Below are 21040 nucleotides of genomic sequence, written 5' to 3' on the forward strand. Positions count from 1 at the left end.
TCAGACGTTATTACAGACATTATTAACACACCCTTAACACGGCACCGGACCCAGGCGGTGAATTAAGAGAGGCCTTACATTGTGGAGCGAGCATTGCATCTCTCTCTCTCTCTCTCTCTCTCTCTCTCTCTCTCTCAGTTAAGGTGATGATCTTAGTCTTAATTGATCTTAAGAACGAGTGCTGTTCACCTGCTGCAAACCGAGGACAGAACTAAGCTGCATGCTTTAGTATTAACAATAATATGATAAAAGACTGAATTCTCCATCCGTTCCCGACAAAGTGCTTTTTAAGCGAGTGTCTATCACTGAAATCACCCGATGAAGAGTCGAGGTCGAAGCGCTCTCTAAGTATCACCATCTTTATCATCACCAGCACCATCATCATTACAGTCTCATCACGACTATGTCATCGCCATTACCTTCTTCTTCATCGTCACTACATCATCATCCTCATCAGCATCTTCAGGGTCAACATCGTTTTATTAATAACGTGCTGCAGTGAGTGGGAGCTCTGACAATCATTTCGCTCTTTTTGTGTTTGCATGTTTATTTGTGTGTGTGTGTGTGTGTGTGTGTGTGTGTGTGTGTGTGGTTGTCCCAGCTCCGCGCGCCTGCCTGCTGTTTCCACTTCAGAGTGGAGAAGTTTATGAATTTGAATAAACACGTTGCAGTCAATGCAACAACCGCTTGGGTTCAATGTTTAAAACTGAGCGCTACTGAAATCATCGTCATCTCCATCATTAACTTCACTAAAGAAACATAGACCCCTGCGCGAGTGGGCGATCATTAAAGAGCCCACACTGTACGTTTATTTATGTATATATATTTATACATGGAGAGGGGATATAACCAGCCATAAGTCGTTCTTCAGGACGGTTCTCGGTCTGGTCTGAAACACTTGTGTTAGGCCTATTAGGCAGGCGTCTGTAAATATGTTGATATTTGTGACGTCACAAATCAGTGAAGTCAACACAAACAAAATAGTGGACTCGCTTATGCAAAAATATGGAGACACGTGTCTTGATGCTAACATTTGAAATTACGGCTGTTGCTTGAATGTAAAACACTGGGGGAAATAAAACACTGTAGTCGTTATGGCACTTTTATATTTTATGTGTTTTATTTCCCATATATTGTAAGCTCAGCCAACAGAAAGGTGCTTTAACTGGAGCAAAAGTCCAGTCCCAGTAAACAAGGAACGTCCCTGGACGTTCAAAATAGGTCTAAAAGTAGTCTGTCCGTCAATTACATATTTTAAACGTCAATGGACGTCCAAAATCCATCTTAATAAGTTAGTTAAGTGGTGACCAATCGATAACGTCAGTGGACGTCCAAAACGCGTTTTATACAAGTAATTTATTTCGGGACCAATTAATAACGTCAATGGACGTCCAAAATACGTCTAATAGTCGTCTTTTCAATGTCTGTGTTTGGACGTCTTTTCAACATTCATTTTCAACCTTAAGAGAACGTTGATTAGACGGCAATCATTACGTTATTTCAACGTTGAATCAACGGCTAAATATTTGGGGTGCCTAGAATGTGAATGAGAATGTATTAATAGCCCAGACCTCTGAGGCCTATTAGAAAACACGAACCATATTGGCCAGTGGTGTCCAGACCTTTGCATCTCGGCTCTACACGGACCGGGGAGGGCTTGGTGTGTTCTGAACGGTTGGCAGCGTTCACGCGCTACAAATGTTCACTTTTCAGCGAGAGGAACGTTGGTTTCAGATGAAGTGCTCTTTAACGAAACGTGCATCTTCTACAGTTGATTGTAATAATTTGAAAACGGGCGCCCTGCTTGCATTTGGCCCTCCTTCTCTTCTTCCTCCTCCTCCTCTTCTTCTTCTTCCTCCTCCTCCTCCTCAGCGCGCTCCTCTTCTCCTCTCTCGCCTCCTCACTGGGAGCTCCGCGCGCTCGCTCTGTGCTCATTCCGCGCGCAAAACCCACCAACGCAACTTTGTTTTAATGTCCCGTCGAGAAGAACGGTGGTCGGAATGGAAACGCCGCGCCAACGTCGTCCGGCTCGAGTCCTGATTCTGGCCGCAGCGCTTCTGTCACCTGCGTTCACGTGAGTGCGGCTGTGCATCCTTCACATTCTGAGGAACAGAGCTGCTTAATTATATATGCAGTGTGTGTGTGTGTGTGAGAGAGAGAGAGAGAGAGAGAGAGAGAGAGAGAGAGTATATTTAATCTTTGTATTAATGACACAGGCCTGGGGTCAGCAACATCCTGCATGTGCTCTTTGCACCAAAAACTCATTTTTCTTGTATTGCTCACAGCTATGCATTTTGGGCATTGTCTTTGCTAAGCACAGCTTATTTCCCATCACACACACAGGCTCTCTCTCTCTCTCTCTCTCTCTCTCTCTCTCTCTCACACACACACACACACACACACACACAAAAGCACTAATCAAAACCAGTTATGCATGTGCCAGGAACACACTGCGAGCTTAAGAATGTCCTCTGTGTCCTCTACTGTCTATATACACTAACTTTTTTTTATGGGCGCTCTAATGTGCAGAACCGACTGCCATGCATTGTATTTGATTTTCTGCTTTGCTTAAAGGGCCTAGACTGTGTGTGTTTGCAATTTATCATTCGTTCTAGTACACTCGCTTAATGCAACCAAATCTGTCATAATTCTGCAAGCAATTATTCACATTTAAATGTCTATTTTCCACAGCCTGTTTTGGTTAGTGTGCTTTTATGGTGGTCTATATTCCTCCCCAAGAAAAGGGATGTAAGTTTAACTATCATCATTATCATCCATATGTCGTATATGAAAATGACCTTTTTTCTGATTGACCTTGTATACAGCTTCATCCTAAAAATAGCCACTCCTGAAACACCCCTAATACCCTCAGCGCGAATGGAGGGGGTAAACAGCTGTAGTCTGACGTGACAGACCTATATGTAAAGGTTTGTTTTTGTGACATCAATAAAAGACAGAAAACAGGCTGTTTTCGCAGCTTTGTTTCTCTGTATATGGACTGCATGGACTGGCAAGCGAAGGACACGTTTTTAAAACACTGTTTACATACTACATCAAATTAGTTTAGTTCCAATAGAAGTGAGGAAAGTTCAGTTCTCCTCGACGCGGCCCCTTTAATAAACGTGCCAAAGGAAAGACAGAAAGCAGGGCTTTGGAAAAGCTGCCATCCATCCATTGTATTGCGGTCTTCACTCTGGGGGATTAGAGCGAGAGGCAACAAAAGAGAAGTTAAAGGTCATTAATAATTGCTTTTGGATGTTTCCAATTTTGTCCACTAAGCAAAAGTGCAAAGTCCATGTAGAGCATCATGCCATGAATAACAGTCTAATATAGAAATAAGTATTCAAAACACTGAATAAAATACCACACTCTATGGCAAGTCTACGCTAAATGGGTATATACCACCTGCCAGCACTGGATTACTTGAGTAACACAGCCATCTGATACATTTAGAATGAGTTGGAGTGGTGTTTATCAACCAGGACTAATTATCTATCACCACTACCTGGTCACACTAATGTTCTTCTGTAAATAAACATCAAGCAACTGCCTCCTGCAGTTCACCACCAATGCGCAGCATTTCTAAATGACTGTCTTTCCCTTGCCATCTGCAGAAGGTCGTCATCTTCTCCACAGCTTGAACTGAGAGTAGGAGCTATTTTCAGTCACTTAAGGAGATGATATTACATCACAGATGACATCAAACTATAGTGGACGCCTGCCTTAAGCACATACTAGAACCTTTTTCCCCCTCCAAATGAGCCGGATCAAACAAAATGCTACCAGTTTTCCAACAGTGCCTCTGGGTCTCTACAGGAATTTAGGTCCACCTGGAGAGAACTGATATGGTATGATTTGATCAGTATAAGACCATTCTCATCAGCAATAAATACTCTGAAACTATGCCCTACCCTTTATAGCACCCTTTGTAGAGACTGTTATTTCAGTATTTTGGAAAGTCCAATAAAAACCTCCAGTGCACGTCTATAGTCCCACAGAGTATGACAACAACTAACGGAAATAGATTTCGCATAGTGCACAGTTTTATAAGATTTGAAATGCAACCCCAGTCATACAGTAATGAACAAGCCCATGTAAATAACGTGTACCAGATCATTTACTTAAATGACAAATTGTTCCTTAAAAATGTAACTCAAAGTCAGAAAGTGCAGAAAGTCAGAGACAATGCTACATTAATTTTAATGCAAATCATTCATTCATTATCTGTAACCGCTTTTACAATTCAGGGTCACGGTGGGTCCAGAGCCTACCTGGAATCATTGGGCACAAGGCGGGAATACACCCTGAAGGGGGCGGCAGTCCTTCACAGGGCAACATACACTCACACATTCACTCACACCTACAGACACTTTTGAGTCGCCAATCCACCTACCAACGTGTGTTTTTGGACCGTGGGAGAAAAGTGGAGCACATGCAGGAAACCCACACGGACACTCTAGTTATTTTCACTGAAAATTAAATGATGACTTTTTCTTTCAGCACTGTGTGGAATGCCTGATTTCTTAATGCAGGTTTTACTGATTAAGAGGTCATTTATAGGACATCGATTGCTATCCCTCTGTGAATAAGGCCACGTTGCAAGACCAGTCACAGTTTCCCAAAAGCTTCATTTTAGATCATTTTAACTGGAAGAGACTGGAAGAGAGTGTTTAATGTCATGTCTGCTCCACCATTTAACGATGATCGTTATCCTATGAAGCCTTCGGGTCAGTACCGAGGTCTGGTGAGTAATTCATTTCATGCTTTCTCTGGCAGGGTGCTGTGTAATGACATCTTGGGTCTGAAGGTGGCAGGAGAACCCGTGCTGACCCCTAATGCTGTGTGTTTACGATTGGCGGGCCTGAGTAAGAGGCAGATGCGGCTGTGTGTGCGCAGTCCTGATGTCACAGCTTCGGCCCTGCAGGGCATTCAGGTCGCCATTCATGAATGCCAGCACCAGCTCAGAGATCAGCGCTGGAACTGCTCCACACTGGAGAACCACGGCAAAGTGCCCCACCAGAGCACTATACTCAACAGGGGTGAGTGAGAACACACAAAAGCAGTTCAAATAATATTGAACATTGTCTGACTATTACCGAAGACTAATCGAACACAAACAAATGTTGAAAACAAGCTAAAAATGCTTTTAAAAAATTACTCCAGGTTTTTATTTTTTGGTAACTGTCAAGTAACAGAGAAAGCAGCAAGTAAGTCTCTAACCTACTGACCCTCTTGACCACAGGTTTCAGAGAAAGTGCCTTCTCCCTGGCTCTGCTGGCTGCAGGTGTGGCTCACTCAGTGGCCTCTGCCTGCAGTCTGGGCAAGCTTCGTGGCTGCGGCTGCGAGGCAAAGCGTAGACTGGATGATGACAAAATCCGGCTGAAGCTCACGCAACTGCAGCTGCAGACGCTTCAGAAAAGTGGCGTAAGCTTGGCAGGAGCGGTAGGGCGCACACCTGAGTTTAGTCCCAATCACAGCGGCCTGCCTGCGTACCTGCGGAGCGCCCATCCCTCCACGATCCTAAAACCACTGCCCGATGAGGTCTCCCCCTTCCAGGACACGTGGGAATGGGGCGGATGCAGCCATGATGCACGCTTCGGTGTCCGCTTCTCCAGAGACTGGCTGGACTCCAGAGGCTCATCAAGGGACATACACGCTCGCATGAAGATGCACAACAACCGAGTGGGTAGGCAGGTACGGTCATAAACAATACACAGCTAAGGCTCGTCAAGCAACTTTCTAATCTGGCAACAACAGGTTTAGTGTAACTCTATACAGATTACATAGTTTCGGCTATAATTTGGTATACACTTTTAGTGTAACATGATAACATTCTTGGCACACTTCTATAAAAGCTCATTCAAGGCTGCTACCAAGCTGGCACCTTAGTCTAGCTTAGTTTCTACCAAGACATATGAAGTCAGCCACGACATCTTGTCCAATTGGAAGAAAGAAGCCATTTTCCATTTACAACATTGTCTTCAAATCAATAGGACGGTTTCCTACCCTCCTCTAAAAGTTACATAGTGCAGTTTCAGAAATGCTGAGCCTGGATTAGCAATGACAGAGACTCAAGAGACTCTGTTCTCCCTACTACAGGTCAGTGTAAGTGCTCCTCACTGCAGAACCAGAAATCCAGTGGGTGGAGTCGGACCACATTCGAGAACAGAGCTGAACAGTCTGGTTCCAGAAGTAAAATACCCATTCATAATCACTATAAGGGTTTTGACCTGTCCCATTATATTTTATCCAGCCATTGTGGACTTATCATAAGATAGCAGATAGTTAAATGATGATATATGCTCTAGTTAAACCATGTATCTCTCTGATTTTTGTTTCCTCTTTCATCATAAGGAAATACATTATCTACGATGCTTTAGGAGTTCCACAAATCTGAATTAGTTGCTTGAAAACTCTTTGGGTTTTGCAAAGGGATCAGTATTTTTCTAAATGTCTATGGAGAAAATGAATGGGATTTTTACTTCCGGAATCAGAGACGCTGAAACAGTGGGGGGGTAGGAGTCAGTTTTACTTTAATCCAATTGATTTTTTGCTTCCACAGTGCCAGACGTCTCTGTTAGTGGAGATTCACAATGATTTTGAAACTCTAATTTTAAGGTAAAATACTACCTTGTGTTCCTTAGGTACACAGTATCCTTTAACTTCATTGAACCAAGGTAGTTGAATTATTAGTTTTTTTTAAACAGGTAAGTATAAGGTTGTGGTTGATTTGAGACAGTTGAATACATTTCCAGATACAAGAACACACTTCCTGTATACTGACATACACATCTCTATTTGGTTCAACAGACAGTGACTGAAAACATGAAGAGAAAGTGCAAGTGCCACGGCACCTCTGGCAGCTGCCAGTTCAAAACATGCTGGTATGTGTCCCCTGAATTCCGGCTGGTGGGCTCCCTGCTACGGCAGAAGTTCCTGTCTGCAGTCTTCATCAACTCCCAGAACAAGAACAGCGGCGTGTTTAACCCGAGAGTGGGATCTGGGACAGTGGGTTCACAGCGCCGTGGCCTCTCGGGGGCTCTGGTGTACTTTGAGAAGTCGCCAGATTTCTGCGAGCGCGAGCCGTCTGTGGACTCGCCAGGAACACAGGGCCGCACCTGTAACAAGAGCAGCCCGGGCATGGACAGCTGTGGCTCGCTGTGCTGCGGCCGGGGACACAACGTCCTGAAACAAACGCGCAGTGAACGCTGCAACTGCCGTTTCCACTGGTGCTGTTACGTCCTCTGTGATGAGTGCCGGGTCACAGAGTGGGTCAATGTCTGCAAGTGACTGACCACAAGCTTCTCTGGCCCTACAAAGTGAGTCAAAAACTCACCAGGGCATAAGCGGAGTGGCATAAGACGTTAGACTTGCCCTTTCACGCCAAGTGTGCATAAGTGTTAGGCTCCCAGTCTTACTCTCCTGCAGCATGGGCTTAGCCACTTCTACTCAGCCCCCCTCATCTGGGATCCATTTGCTTTTGTGTGGCTGTTGTTATTCTCCCAATGCCAAGTCAAAGATTGAGGAGAGGAGTGACTCATGTCATTTGTCTTTGTTTCCCCCTGTTTGGACTCTTCAGCCATGAAAATGCCCCGAACGCCATCTGTGTTCTTCACAACAACAAGACACAACAGCAGGAACGTATTACTGCCGGAAAAAAAGCAAAGGCTCTGCCACCACATACAGTTTTTTTGTGTACGTTTGAAAATGTACGCTTAATGAACTTGGCTCGCCGTGGCAAAATCTTTTGCGAGTTTTTCTCATTGTTTTTAGATGTCAAAACCAGTGCCATAATTGGAGCCATTTTGCAGAGAACTGAAACACAGGACATAGGATGTGCCTTTGCCCATTGGCTGGATTTGATATGAACCAGTACATTTGTGAATGTGAACAGACTGTGCTGCATTTTCTAACCTGTACAGATGGGTACCACAGTGAAGATGCCTGTGCCTCCCGTTGGTTCTTTCACCAATCTGATTAGAAACAGTCCCATGTTGTCTCACCTGGAAACTGATGTACTGTACCCGAGACACAACACCAGAAACCTGCCATGAAAAAAGACACGGAGTCAACTGCAGTAATGATAATCTATTTACAGTGACGAAGAGACATATGTGTGTTTTATTCACTTTTAATTGTATAAATGATTTTTAGTGAAAAAAAATATATAATGTTATATGAATTCTCCTTTGGAGAAACGTCCCATGTTACAATTTTGTGAAGGGCCTATCTAAATACTTCTTTCTAGAAGCGAGGTTAGTATATTTACAATGGCTTGAGAACAAAGAGTCTGGAGAGCAGAGGTGAAGGATAAACTGGGGGATGAATGAAAGTATCCAGTGGAAATTGGTTTGAAACGGGCAGCAGAAAATGAGTTTCCTCCCAGACTAACTTTTACACAAGGGGAAAGAAGTAAAGAGAGGTATGATACCAGCCCCAGTGGGATCAGCTGTATAAAGATGATAGGCTGTTTGAGACAACACCGTGTGCTGCCGAGGACAGTTTGTCCTTGTCTCTGAATCTGCCACTGAAAGAGACTTAACTGCTGTGTGTTAACTCGACACAGACACAGCTAATGCTGACAGTGTTGGGTAGATTACTTGAGAAATAGAATCCGGTACTGATTATAAATTCCATGACTAAAAATGTCAGTAAAAGTGTAATCTAAACTGTCTGTATCTATCCAGCGGGGTTCTTTGGTTTCTCAATCAACTGAATATTTACATAATGTTTAATGAGAAGATACAGCCCTAATATGGTCATCCTTTTTTTCCCCTCACAAGCACCATCAGTAATTTAGATGATTAAGATTTAAACAGCATCATTCAGTCCAGGTTCAATGCTCCAATCTAGAGCATAAATGTTCACCAGACATCCCATAAAAAGCCACCTCACAGAAAATTATACAAAATGAAGTGGTTACAAAAGCCAAGTCTGTAAACGTCTCTCTAATCCACTATTTCAAATCACCCTGAATGGCTTTGTTTACATCCCAATGATGAAATTATGCATAAATGGTGATATCAGTGAAATTCATCTTTTAAAATAGTGACATCAAAGTGCCTGTGATCTGATTATATATTTACAAAGGAATCCTAGCTTAATTACAAAGGCTTAATTTTTTTTTAATGCGGATTTTATAGATTACATGTTGTCCTTTACTACGCAACGCAGAGTCCAAGATTAAAGATCTGTAAATATGTTAATAAACAATCTGTTACTTTGAAATAATTAGATAAAATGGGCTTAGAATGTGAACATACGCCACTGTGGGTTAGGCCGGTCAGACTGGATTGTTCCAAAGTCACAACAACTTGCGAGGTATTTAGTGTAACAGTAACGGAAAGAAGGAGAGTGGTGTGGAATGATAAAGGGCTGGATCTCTGGTTTGCATTTCTTCATTCCTTTATCATTTCACCCTGGAGCTGCTGCAAAAGGGAATTTCCTGTCGCTGTTTCTTCCCATGTGTGAGACAGAGAGGGACGGAATAGCTTTGGAGCTCTATTTCTCCTGTCAGTGCAAGGCAGCCACTTACACGTCCAACGCAACATACTGACAGCATGGAGAATAATGACAACCAGACACTGTAGAAATTGAAGTTCGAGGGGGGAGACAGAGTGCACTGATCTAATGCTGGATATGAACATTGTTCTGCTCTGTCACCTCTGGGGCACAACAATGGCCAGAAGTATGGACAGATGCACAGAGAATTAGCCAGAAAGATAGGCCAGTAGACCAACAGACAGCCTTTCAGTTTGGCTGATAGACCTGTGCGCACATTTGCGTGAATGACTCAAAATGATACATCAAAAGAGGTAGGGACAAGGGCATAACAGCGGCAAACATCTGCTTCTGGGCTCTGTGTCCAGCCTACCCTTTCCATTTTTGATGTGGGACAAGGAGAAAGAGAGAAAAAGGCAGAGGAAAAGAAAAAACAAGAAGCCAGCTACCCAGAACATCAAAGCCCTTGCCTCGACGTGCAAGCCCTCATTAGTTCTGCAAGCCTAACCAAGCCGACTTGTGATTGTGTTTGCCGGGGTGCACTTTGGCAAACACTTCAGAGGAAAGGTTCCTTTAAATTATAACTCCCACCCCCACCCTCCTTCTCCTACCACCACTGTATGAACACCCCACCAACACCAGAACCCCCCACCACCCCCACACACACACACACAAACTCCCAGCACACAAAATCCCGGGGCGCTCCCCCACTCACCACTCCACCCCATAATCTGGTGTGCAGCTGCAAGCATCTGCTCCGGTCCCTCTCGCTCTACTCTTCGAAAACCACCAAATTGATAAACACATCCATCACGAAGCCACTGACAGACGGTGGGGGCATGCAGAGCGACATAGAAAAAGACACCAGAGCAATGTTTGTGCAAGCATTGATGATTCTTACTGACTAAAACGCCACTGTTAAGATACTGGGTTACAGCAGGAAAACAAATTTCAGAAAAATGACGTAAACCAGGCACAATGCATGAAATGAGAATGTCTATGCACTCCAAGTGTGTCATTTTGTAACACTCTGGATCTTCTATGGAATGACGATATGTAAATGGGGTTTAGGGCATTGTAAGGTGAATTAATATATTGATATGTCATTTAGAAAAATAGAACCTTGTTTGGAATTATAACCACATGTTTTGGGTGCTTGGGAATATTCACAAGTGCATTATTTACATCACAACAATGATGTTTAATTCCAGCTTAGATCTACGATGTAAAATACTAACATAATTTAAAAATGAGTTCATTTAGTAACAAGCAATTGAACTGGTTTTATTCAACTTAGTGCTTTGAACAAAACAACCAGGTCTGTGCTCATTACAACATAATATCATTTAAAGGTTGCCACTTTGCTGAAATGACAAACCATTTATTATATAGTAATTATAGAGGTTCTTTGTCTCCTTTGCTCTAGCTGCTCGTAACTGAGCACAATTCAGCCTGCCAAATTTAGTCATTTGGCAGCGTCTGGCAAGTTATTTATTTATTGAGCGGAGTCTTGGCTGAATTATTAATCATTTTGGCTTGGTCTGAAACTCTGCACTGCATGCACTTTTCAGTCAACACAGGTTCAGTCAATGTGTTTATTTGATTCACATAAAACCAGTTAATTTGCTTGTAACCACAAGAAGAAATGTTTTTAGGTTGAAGTGACGAATCCTTTTTTTATGTGGGAAACTCATGCAGATTTCTCCAACTTAAAATTAAACCTTAATGTATACCAGGTGAAATTGTGCATTTGTGTGGTTTTAAACTTCCATATAACACATAGAGCGTCGTTATCTTACCCATTATGTGTGCAGTGCACAAACGTGCCCTGCATATTACTTTGAACATCTAACGCCACGGATCCAAACACAGCACTGACAGTAGTACATGGAAGGGGGAAAATATCGCGAGAATATAATGCCGCCTTTCGCTCCACACTGGTATTATCGCGAGACTTGAGGGGTGACTTGTCCGTTGGCGCTGTGTGAGGTGAGTAGAGATGCAGTAAAGGTGAAAAATGACAAGGAAACCGACATTAATGAAATATTCTTAATTTTCATGACATAACATACCTGGTAGAGTGCGGATAAATGTAGCTGGCGAGAGAGAGAAGAAAGGGATCTACGAGTAGTCAGGGCACAAGAGAGAGAACCCGTCGTAAAAAGGTGAGAATATTTTTCAGATTGATAGAGATTCAGTGTGCGATTCCTCGTCGAGAATACAATACAACATGGGGACAATATAAAATATGAGCAGTGTGCAAGGTTCACACATATATACAACGAATCACGGTTACATTAAAGTGTGAAATATGTTTTACAATAGTGTGCAGTACACATGGGTACAGTTCTGGAGCTCAGTGTACAGACCACTCATGATGTATGTTATTTCTGTACAATGTGCATTAGGTAGCTAAACGTTGTCATCAGTATTCATTAGGCGTTGTGCAAATATTGCTTTTTGTGCACTATGTACACTCAGAAAAAAGGGTATGGCAGAGGTACAACAGTAGTGGTGAAGTCCAATTGTGTTCCCTAAAGGTAAATGACATACTCCAGAAAGACAGGTGAATATTTGTAAGATTTCATTACAGAAATGTCTAAAATAAAATAACATAACAACATCAACACAATTTAAAATATACAAATATAATAGAATAAACTACAATCATGTTCCCTAATTAAAGATACTGAATATAAACCCTTAAGGGCGTCACCACAGTGACAATTTTTCTAGAGCTAGAGTTCACATATATATCCTGGCACTATTGAAATAGAACAGAAAATCAGATTGACAAAAAGCACCAATTTCAGCTACAACTTCAACTGCATGCCATGTTTAAAGGTGCAATAGGTGTTTTCTAACTAGCAGATATCTGTAAAATATGAAGCACATGATTAAAAAGGAGTCACTTTAGCACTACACAAACTACAAACTAATTAAACTAAATTAAACTACACCCCTTTGTTGTTGTGGTGTGCCTGTTTAGCCGCAGGAGGTTGCTCTGACTTAAGCACTAGAGCACATCTCAGTATTCAGAATACACAACCTCTGGTAGTTAGGTGTTTAGGTGCTGGAAACTGGTCAAATGGGTCAGTGTCTGTAAATGAGTAAAAAAACAAACAGTCTTGGTCCGGTATGCTAGGCTTTTTTCTCTCTCTTCCTATGGGAGAGAAAAGGCATCTGTCGATTTTTTAGACAACAGAGAGAACTCCAAACATTCAAAAGCACAAACTGAGATGAGGATATTGCTCAATTCTTGCTCCATAGGTGGGTAATGTTGACTTGTTTTTGCTGTGCTACAAAACTAAACAGCTCAAGTTCCCAAAGAGTTTCTGTGGTAATTCAAACAGTGAATAAAGACTTACAGACAGTTCAAATTCAGCCACATACAAACAACTGTCATTTTTCTTCTCAAACACACCATTCCACCTTAAAGACATGGGATCCTGATCGTAAACAACCCAGAGAGAATTGCGTTTCCCCACAATCGTAGACATCCCTTTTATATTGACTTCACTTTGATATAATTCTTTGATCCTTCTGCCTTCTTTTTTGGTTCCTTTAGCCTGTAATTTTAAGAGCAGGCTTCTGAACATCTCTACTAATACACTCTAGAAATATATGTATTCGTGCGGGCACTAGGATTGGTATTATTCAAGTCAAATTATTTGGTTTATGAAGCAATACTAAAATGTATTTCAGAGCAGTACTTTTCATCAACCCAGATTTCTCAAGCACTTCAAATCAACTATTTCACTATTTTATTTTCCACATACAGTGTATAAACAGCTGCTGTATTATCTTTCAACATCTGCATTTTTCATCTACTCTCATCTAGTGTACATCATGTTAACCTAGCAAGCTACAATTTAAGGTAACACCACAGCAATTCCATTTTGTCAGCACATAATTCAGTGCAGGCTAATGAATGACAATGCAGACAGAGTTTTTTGAGTTTTTAAGGAATTACAAAGTGTCTCTACATGTGGTCTTATGCGTTTTCACTCAGTGTCATCATGATGACACTTCTTTGAGTCATATGTGGTTTACATTGGTCATTTCTTATTGGAAAGGTTAAGATGAAGCAGCAATAATGGCGCATTAAATCATGACACATGAGCTCACTGCTGTGTTCTAGCTACTCTGTTGCTATGGTAATCAGTAGTGCTGCTTGAAAAGGCTGAGAATCAAAATTAATTGTGATCATGCTTTATGACTGTTATTTTATTTTTCCAACCCTCTACTATCATCGGATTTATGTGAAGTCCTCTCATGTCACAATCTGTTTGACTACACTCTACTGAGGGATGTAAGTTTGCTGAACATCTAATTTACAGCGATGCCCCAATATGGAAACTGGGGGCCACTAGAAACTGTCAGTGTTCTTCATGTACATATTACAAACTGGGACTAGGCCACTAGAATCACGTAGATTATTATCGTAGATAAATTTGATTTTTAAAGAGATTTAAATACTCTAGAAATAATAGAATTTATACCACTGTCCCATGTAAAAAATAATCATTGTTTTCTGGTGTAAAGGGTTCTCATATTTGTTCTGGTATAAACCATCTTTTAGTTGTATACATCTGTCACAAAACAGCCTCTCTGCCAGCAGGTTTCCCTCTGTTTCTATCAGTTGCATCACGTCAGCTTTGGAGTAGGAAGTGTGCTTTATTAGTTTGTCTAAATGCAGTATGTGGGCAGTGGGGTGTTAATGTTGCTTACTAAATAGGCTGATATTGGATAACTCCTCTTCACTGTCATTAAATCTCTCTTAACTAAGAAGGACAAATAAGAGCTAACAGCAGCAACAATCGTAAATTTAAAACGTATTCATTCTGTCCATAGGATAAAACTTCCAGCAAATTATTTTGCATTTTGTGTTTCAGTTGTGCAATGGCTGCAATTCCAAAATGTGGATAATAAGTGCAGTAAACAGATTTTTCATATTTCAGTTATGTCTAGGTTTGGAATCTTTTCTGAACAGGAAACAACAAACAATGTAATTTGCAAGGATTGTTGAGCAGTTTGCATAGTTTCGTGATTTGCTGATTATCAGAACCATTGTGGTCAACATAATGTCTTCCTCAGGGCATTGTTGTGTGAAGGTCCACAGCAGTGTAAGGCCTTTTATTCAAAGCTCCAGCTTAAAGAATCATTCAGCAAAAATGTATCATGATTATCAAATGCGATCCTGTGCTCAAATGATACACTAGAATTTCAGTGATGCATTAAGTGTTTGGAGAGTATAATCTACCATTAGCATTATTACACACACACACGCATACACCAAAAAAATAACAACCAAATATTATTATCCAAATAACCATAACATTTTCAATACAATGCAGTTTTCTCTTCTTGTAGGAAAAATCTGCTGCTACCATGGGGAACATTTTCGGGAACCTCCTAAAGAGTCTTATAGGAAAAAAGGAGATGCGGATTTTGATGGTTGGCCTGGATGCAGCAGGGAAGACCACAATCCTGTATAAACTGAAGCTCGGAGAAATAGTGACAACAATTCCCACTATTGGTACCATTTCTCATTTATACATTAATAGAAATATGTAATGTTAATGAAAATATTAAATTTGAGTATATTATTGAGTTTGAGCAGCATTAGAATAAAACCAAATAACCGTATTCCAGTGAGTGTTTAATTCTGTGTGTGAATGTGTTGATTTAACTTTTACCAAATCTCTCCTCGTGGAGTCTGTATTATTTGAGGTTATCATTCAGTACCTAGATTTACTGGTTAATAAATAATAATCTTAAAAAATGTGCGCTGTTGATTTAACAAATTCATTGTTCTGCAAACTCACTCACACCTACTACTTTATAGAAAAAAAATATAATATTTCTTATTTGTTGTCTTTTGTTGCCCCCTCATAGGTTTCAATGTGGAGACCGTTGAGTACAAGAACATCAGTTTCACAGTGTGGGATGTGGGTGGTCAGGACAAGATCAGACCTTTATGGCGACACTACTTTCAGAACACACAGGGTAAGTTAGTGGTTCACTGAGTAGTCATACACCGGTCAACCATAACATTATGACCGCTTCCTTGTTTCTCCACTCCTGTCCATTCTCTGAGTTCCACTGACCATACAGAAGCCCTAGGTAGTTTTATAAGTACAGACTATTTTCCATTTATTTCTCTGTATACTTTATTTTACCCCTTTTACACTGTTTTTTAATGGTTAGAATCCCCACAAGACCCCAACAGAGCAAGTTTGATTTGGGTGGTGGATCATTGTCATTGCTGCATTGACACCGATGTGGTGGTGATGGGTTAATGTGTGTTTTGCTGGTACGAGTGGATCAGATACAGCAATGCTGCTGGAGTACACAGTGTCCACACACTGTCCACTCTGTGAGACACTCCTACCTCGTTGGTCTACCTTGTAGATGTAAAGTCAGAGATAGTAGCTCATCTGTTGCTGCACAGTTTGTGTTGGTCGTCCTGTAGTCCTTCATCACTGGACGCTATCGACTGGATATTTTTGTTCGGAAGACTGCTCTCAGTCCAGCAGTGACACTGAGGGCTCCAGCAATGCTACTGTGTCTGATAGAGTTCCAGCACACTTACACACCACAAACACATCAGTGTCACTGCAACAAATCATACTAGCTCTGTGGGGGGCCTATGGCGGTCCTGACCATTGACAAACAGAGTGAAAGGGGCAAACAATATATACATATATACAACAGGTGGACTCAAGTCTGTAATTGTAGAAATACAAAGTTCTACTGTATGGTGAGTGGAGCTGAAAGAATGGACAGTGAGTATAGAAACAAGGAGGTGGTCATAATGTTATGACTGATCTTTTATGACTATACTGTAATGACGAAGGCACTGTTGCAGTAAAACCAAAATTCATTAAGTATTAGCTTCGGGGAAGCACATAATTTCTACATGAACCACAAATCAAGGTTACGGTTAAATAGTTTTTCTGATAAGGAAACCTCTAATCAGTTATATAAACACATGATTTATTTTATGGCTTCATTTTTTTCCTATCAGTCGGCTGTGGTTACTGTGGTTATTGCTTTGTCACTGAATGTCTTGCTATTTAAATTCTCCTAAATGACTTACTTTTGGTAAATTTACTGGATATCTGTCCCTTATTTTGCCGTTTTGGGCCAGGTCTTATATTTGTGGTGGACAGCAATGATCGTGAACGAGTGAATGAGGCCAGAGAGGAGCTGATGAGGATGTTAGCTGAAGATGAACTGAGAGATGCTGTTTTGCTGGTCTTCGCAAACAAACAGGCAAGAAACTCTGTCAGAGGCACAGACTGTGCTGAACTTGTTAACCCTTTGTAGCATAACAAATACAAGCTGTGAAAAGCTGTTAATTTTTTCTCACTCTTAGCTCATTTGAACAAGCACAGAAGTTATATTAGCAACCCAGATTTTACAAGTTTAAACAATAACACATTTGTGTTTAATACAAGAAAGTAAGACAAAAGATCGCTTGGTTTCCGGTTCTTTTACATCCTGTTTTTGGGTTTTTTTGGGCCATCAACGCCGTACAACAAAGGCACAATGCTTTTCGTATGTTCATCACAGATGATTGTTACCAGAAGCTCAGCTGTTTTTAGATTATTATTATCGTTTTCCAGCTTCGTTTTTTACTAATAATATGTGCCCCATGTCTGTATTACATTTTACTCTTTGTCTAATCATAAAGGACCTGCCAAACGCCATGAACGCAGCAGAGATCACAGACAAACTAGGCCTACACTCGCTCCGTCATCGCAACTGGTACATCCAGGCTACCTGCGCAACCAGCGGAGATGGCTTGTATGAGGGGCTGGATTGGCTGGCCAACCAGCTCAAAAACAAGAAGTGAAGCTGACTGGAGAAAAGGAGTCTGAGCTGCAGCTCATCAGGGAGAGCCAGAGGGTTGGAGTTTCTTTTATTCTGTTTACAAGACGAGAGTGGATATACAGGGCCAGCTCAGAGTTTTACTGGGCAGCCTATACTCCACTCAGTGCTTTCTCACTTTGTAAAAATGTCACTTTAAACTCTCCTCCTATTTTGATGAATCTGCTATGACGGTTGTCACAAAAAAGATAGGTAGCAAATCCCAATGACTTTCACGTTTGCTAGTTAAAAGAAAGGTGCTTTCTTGTGTGAATTGTAGAGATCCGGTTACCAATATCCGAGCTGCTTAACTTCACCATGTAAATGTGTAAAACAGTATAAGGGGATTACCAAAACACCCTGACCTTTATTATTACTGTGGCATACAAGTCATTAGTGTTAAATGCGGGTCATTTAAACTATCACAACACACTGCCCCAGAGGCTTAAAAACTTGTTCCTTGTGGCTTAGACCTTGTTTCCAAAAGGTCTGAACTGTGGGAAATAAATTGAAGTGAAATGTTCTTGATCGATTCCAGAGAATGTGTCCTGATTGTTGGAAAGGCATGCTCTGGAGAGGAATGCTAGACTCAAACGTGTTCCAATGTGTTTTTTTATGTTTGTTTGCTAGAGTAATGCTGTGGAGGTTTTACAGTGATACACTGTGTTGCATTAGCATTCAAGTCAGTGGTGAATATTGTAGAGAGTGGTTGTTGTACTTTGGCTGCTTGTACAGATAGCCCAGGTCCTTGAGCAGGCCTCAGTAAATCCTCTATAAGCATATGATATGATATTACTGTTCTCTTTTCTTTGCACGTACACGTTGCCTTGACAGAACAATAGTATGCGCACTGTTATGGTGGTTGCACATTATATGTGGTAGTGCCCTACCTGAAGTGCTTTTTGTGAAGTTGTGCACTACCTGAAGAACATGTCTGGTGTTCTAACAATTCTATGACAAGACAGCTGCATTTTTACACCTCAGTGAAAGGAAACTGCTGCTCTTGCATGATGCCTGTCTGTCGTGGTAGCATGCTCTGACGTCTTGCTGTATTTGTTGCATGTGTGTGTTAGATGCCGTTCGTAGGCCTTAGTAGCAGGGCAGGAGTAGTTCTCTGTAGGACTGTGTCTGATGTAGGTGTTTCAGACATTTGTGGTTCTTAAAGTATTGTTTAAGTAGCAGAGATTGATTCTAGGGCTGCACAATATGCACAGAATACAATTGTTTTGTTTTTAGATCAATGACTGTGTCTTGCAGTGTAATAAAACCAGTTTAACAATGTGCCCTGGTTAAAGATAGACCTTTAAGTTTATAACTAAGACATTAAGACATTATTGGACTACAATGGATATGATGATGATCACAAAACACAGAATAAATCTTGCAGCTGGTTATTTATGATCAGGATCAAAATCATTTCTGCACTCATTTGCTTAGGTAAAATATGTAAAAATATATATTGACCCAATTGGACTTGAGGGTATTTCAAACCAGTGTAAGATTTACTGCTAAATATCAGATTCCTTCTACTCTAAACCAACAGTGTGTGTTAGTAAGGTGCTATAACGCAACATCTGCATTGTTTGTGCTGAATCCCTACAGAAATAAGTATTGCATTTCACTGTAATGCTATTCAGATGTTGTCCCAATTTCATTATTCATAAATGTTTATGTATCCGCATCAGTATAGGGACTAGCAGATATGTACATGAAGATATCAGATGTCAGCATCTGTCCTCAATTTCCATATTGGTGCATTTTCCATTGACTAACAAGAATATATTGTGCAACCGTACTATTAATGCTTCAGATTGTATTCATATCAAAACGGTGTGTTTTTGCTTGTGAATGAGTATGAAGGGTAACATTTAAAAAGGCTTTTGCATTGTCATTATAGCAATTGTAATCTTTCTTGCAGCAAAGGCATATATTCTGTATTTTATTCAACATACTGTCAGCATTTGTTAGGCTTTGCATTGAAGCTTTAAATATCCATCAAATGCCTGTGCTGTGACAGTGCTTGTAAACAACCATTTTTCTCTTACTATTGGTTCTTGCGTTTCTGTTACGTTGGTTCTTCACTGACCTGTATACAAAGATCATCTAACTATAGTATATTTCAGACATATATTGTTTTGATATGAGATGATAATAGTCCTATTTTTCCATTGAGAGTAAAAGCAAGGTAACTGTTGATAACTTACAAAGGATACTGTATGTTATACGTGACTCTGTGTAATCCATATTCGCTGTACCGTCACGGACTGTTGCTCAGTGTGAACTGCTACATGTGTTGAATCTGATTTTAGAGTTGGTGCAACACCATACATGAACCGAAGCTAAACCATAATTTCAAACTGCCCAAACTCACTAAGAATCACTTACTAACATGTAGATGCTTGGCTTCCATTTCCACAGTATATCTGCCTGTATGACTACATGCAGTAGTTTATTGAGCAAATCTGCCCAAATAAATTCTCTATGACTTAAATAAAGAAGCACTAGTGTGATTCTGTGGAAGACGTTTCAGTGTTGCACTCCCTTCCATACTGGGTTGCTTATTTATTTGGTTATTTTCAGAATTCATTTTAAGTACTGTGGGATATAGGGCTCTTACACCATATATTTTAGCCTTTTTGTGGTTTGGTACATAATTATAGAACATGTGTCTTTACACTGGTAACATTACATGATACCACAGAATCATATAAATCTTTTCTTGAAGCAGAGTGCTATGGAGACAGAAGATGTTAGCTATACCTGGGCTCTTTTAGCAACTAATGTTAAATTGTTCCATTTATTTAATGGAATTAAATGTACATCTGAAGCAAAATATATTTAAACATGTTTTAAAATGCACATTCCAGTCTATTCAGTCCATGTATGAAAATAATGTTAGAAAAACAGCTTATTTTACATGTCACAAGAAAGCATTAATATATATTCACAGCTTACTCAGCATTACTCAGTAGCCCTGCTTATTCACAGTGAAGTTGTCTCAGTTTGGGCAGCATTTTTTTTTGGATGAGGCACGACTAAGGCTTATGGCAGTCAATAAGAAAAGGATGCATATATATATATATATATATATATATATATATATATATATATATATATATATTTATCTCATAAATTACTGCAAGCATAATTTAGGATGTGGGCCCTTTAAACATTTCTAACTGCACACGGCCCACGTTAATCACTAACTATGAAAAATCTTGCAGTGGGAACTGTGAAAATCCTCTCAACAAGGTGCCCACCACCTCAACCCCACTTTTCCCTGGCTTATCCCACCCACACACACTCTAACAAACACACACACACACACATTCACCTCATTGCCTGCCCTAGCAGTGTGTGTCTCCAGGGGTGTGACAGCAGTATGTGGGTCAGGGCTGCTCCTGGGGCTGCCGGCCCCCTGCAGGACCTGCACAATTGCGGCACCACAGCGGGTGCCATTGCTGGGATTCCCTCTCGTAACCGGGGCGCCCTCGCCCAGGGCACAGACATACTGGCAGCAACTCCGCAATCAATTCATCAATCCTTGATGGGAGCTCGAACTGCTGAAGCCCAGCCAGCCCACCCCCATTACTGGACATTGGCCACCGGCGCTGACACCAAGCCAGAGAGAATTTCAGGCTGAAAAATGGACAAATGTATGATA

At 40.9% G+C, this 21040-nt stretch overlaps 2 protein-coding genes across 4 annotated transcripts; both read left to right on the top strand.

Annotated features, from left to right (window-relative positions):
* Nucleotides 1-1950: 1950 nt before the first annotated feature.
* wnt10b (wingless-type MMTV integration site family, member 10b) lies at nt 1951-8093 on the top strand. Its single transcript, XM_066670512.1, has 4 exons — nt 1951-2074; nt 4777-5039; nt 5243-5694; nt 6811-8093. Exons 1-4 carry the CDS (start codon nt 2001-2003, stop codon nt 7288-7290), a joined length of 1269 nt encoding a protein of 422 aa, XP_066526609.1. The 5' UTR covers nt 1951-2000; the 3' UTR covers nt 7291-8093.
* Nucleotides 8094-11469: 3376 nt separating this feature from the next.
* On the top strand, nt 11470-21040 carry arf3a (ADP-ribosylation factor 3a). 3 transcript variants are annotated; one of them, XM_066670514.1, is made up of 6 exons: nt 11471-11490; nt 11581-11666; nt 14875-15040; nt 15400-15510; nt 16655-16779; nt 17201-21040. In XM_066670514.1, the coding sequence occupies exons 3-6, from the start codon at nt 14893-14895 to the stop codon at nt 17360-17362; spliced, it is 546 nt and encodes a 181-aa protein (XP_066526611.1). In that variant the 5' UTR covers nt 11471-11490; nt 11581-11666; nt 14875-14892; the 3' UTR covers nt 17363-21040. The 3 variants fall into 3 exon arrangements, with proteins under 3 accessions (XP_066526612.1, XP_066526611.1, XP_066526610.1); XM_066670515.1 differs by lacking the exon at nt 11581-11666 and having other exon boundaries at nt 11470-11490; XM_066670513.1 differs by lacking the exon at nt 11471-11490 and having other exon boundaries at nt 11497-11666.

This window comes from Hoplias malabaricus, chromosome 5 (assembly GCF_029633855.1).
Source record: "Hoplias malabaricus isolate fHopMal1 chromosome 5, fHopMal1.hap1, whole genome shotgun sequence".
Lineage (NCBI taxonomy): Eukaryota > Metazoa > Chordata > Actinopteri > Characiformes > Erythrinidae > Hoplias > Hoplias malabaricus.

Excerpts from the sequence above, each read along its gene's own strand:
- wnt10b (XM_066670512.1), top strand. The coding sequence starts at position 2,001 with ATGGAAACGCCGCGCCAACGTCGTCCGGCTCGAGTCCTGATTCTGGCC. Across the intron at positions 5,040-5,242 it reads GAGCACTATACTCAACAGGG|GTTTCAGAGAAAGTGCCTTC; the intron begins GTGAGTGAGAAC and ends TCTTGACCACAG. Across the intron at positions 5,695-6,810 it reads ACAACCGAGTGGGTAGGCAG|ACAGTGACTGAAAACATGAA; the intron begins GTACGGTCATAA and ends TTGGTTCAACAG.
- arf3a (XM_066670515.1), top strand. The coding sequence starts at position 14,893 with ATGGGGAACATTTTCGGGAACCTCCTAAAGAGTCTTATAGGAAAAAAG. Across the intron at positions 15,511-16,654 it reads CTACTTTCAGAACACACAGG|GTCTTATATTTGTGGTGGAC; the intron begins GTAAGTTAGTGG and ends GTTTTGGGCCAG. Across the intron at positions 16,780-17,200 it reads TGGTCTTCGCAAACAAACAG|GACCTGCCAAACGCCATGAA; the intron begins GCAAGAAACTCT and ends CTAATCATAAAG.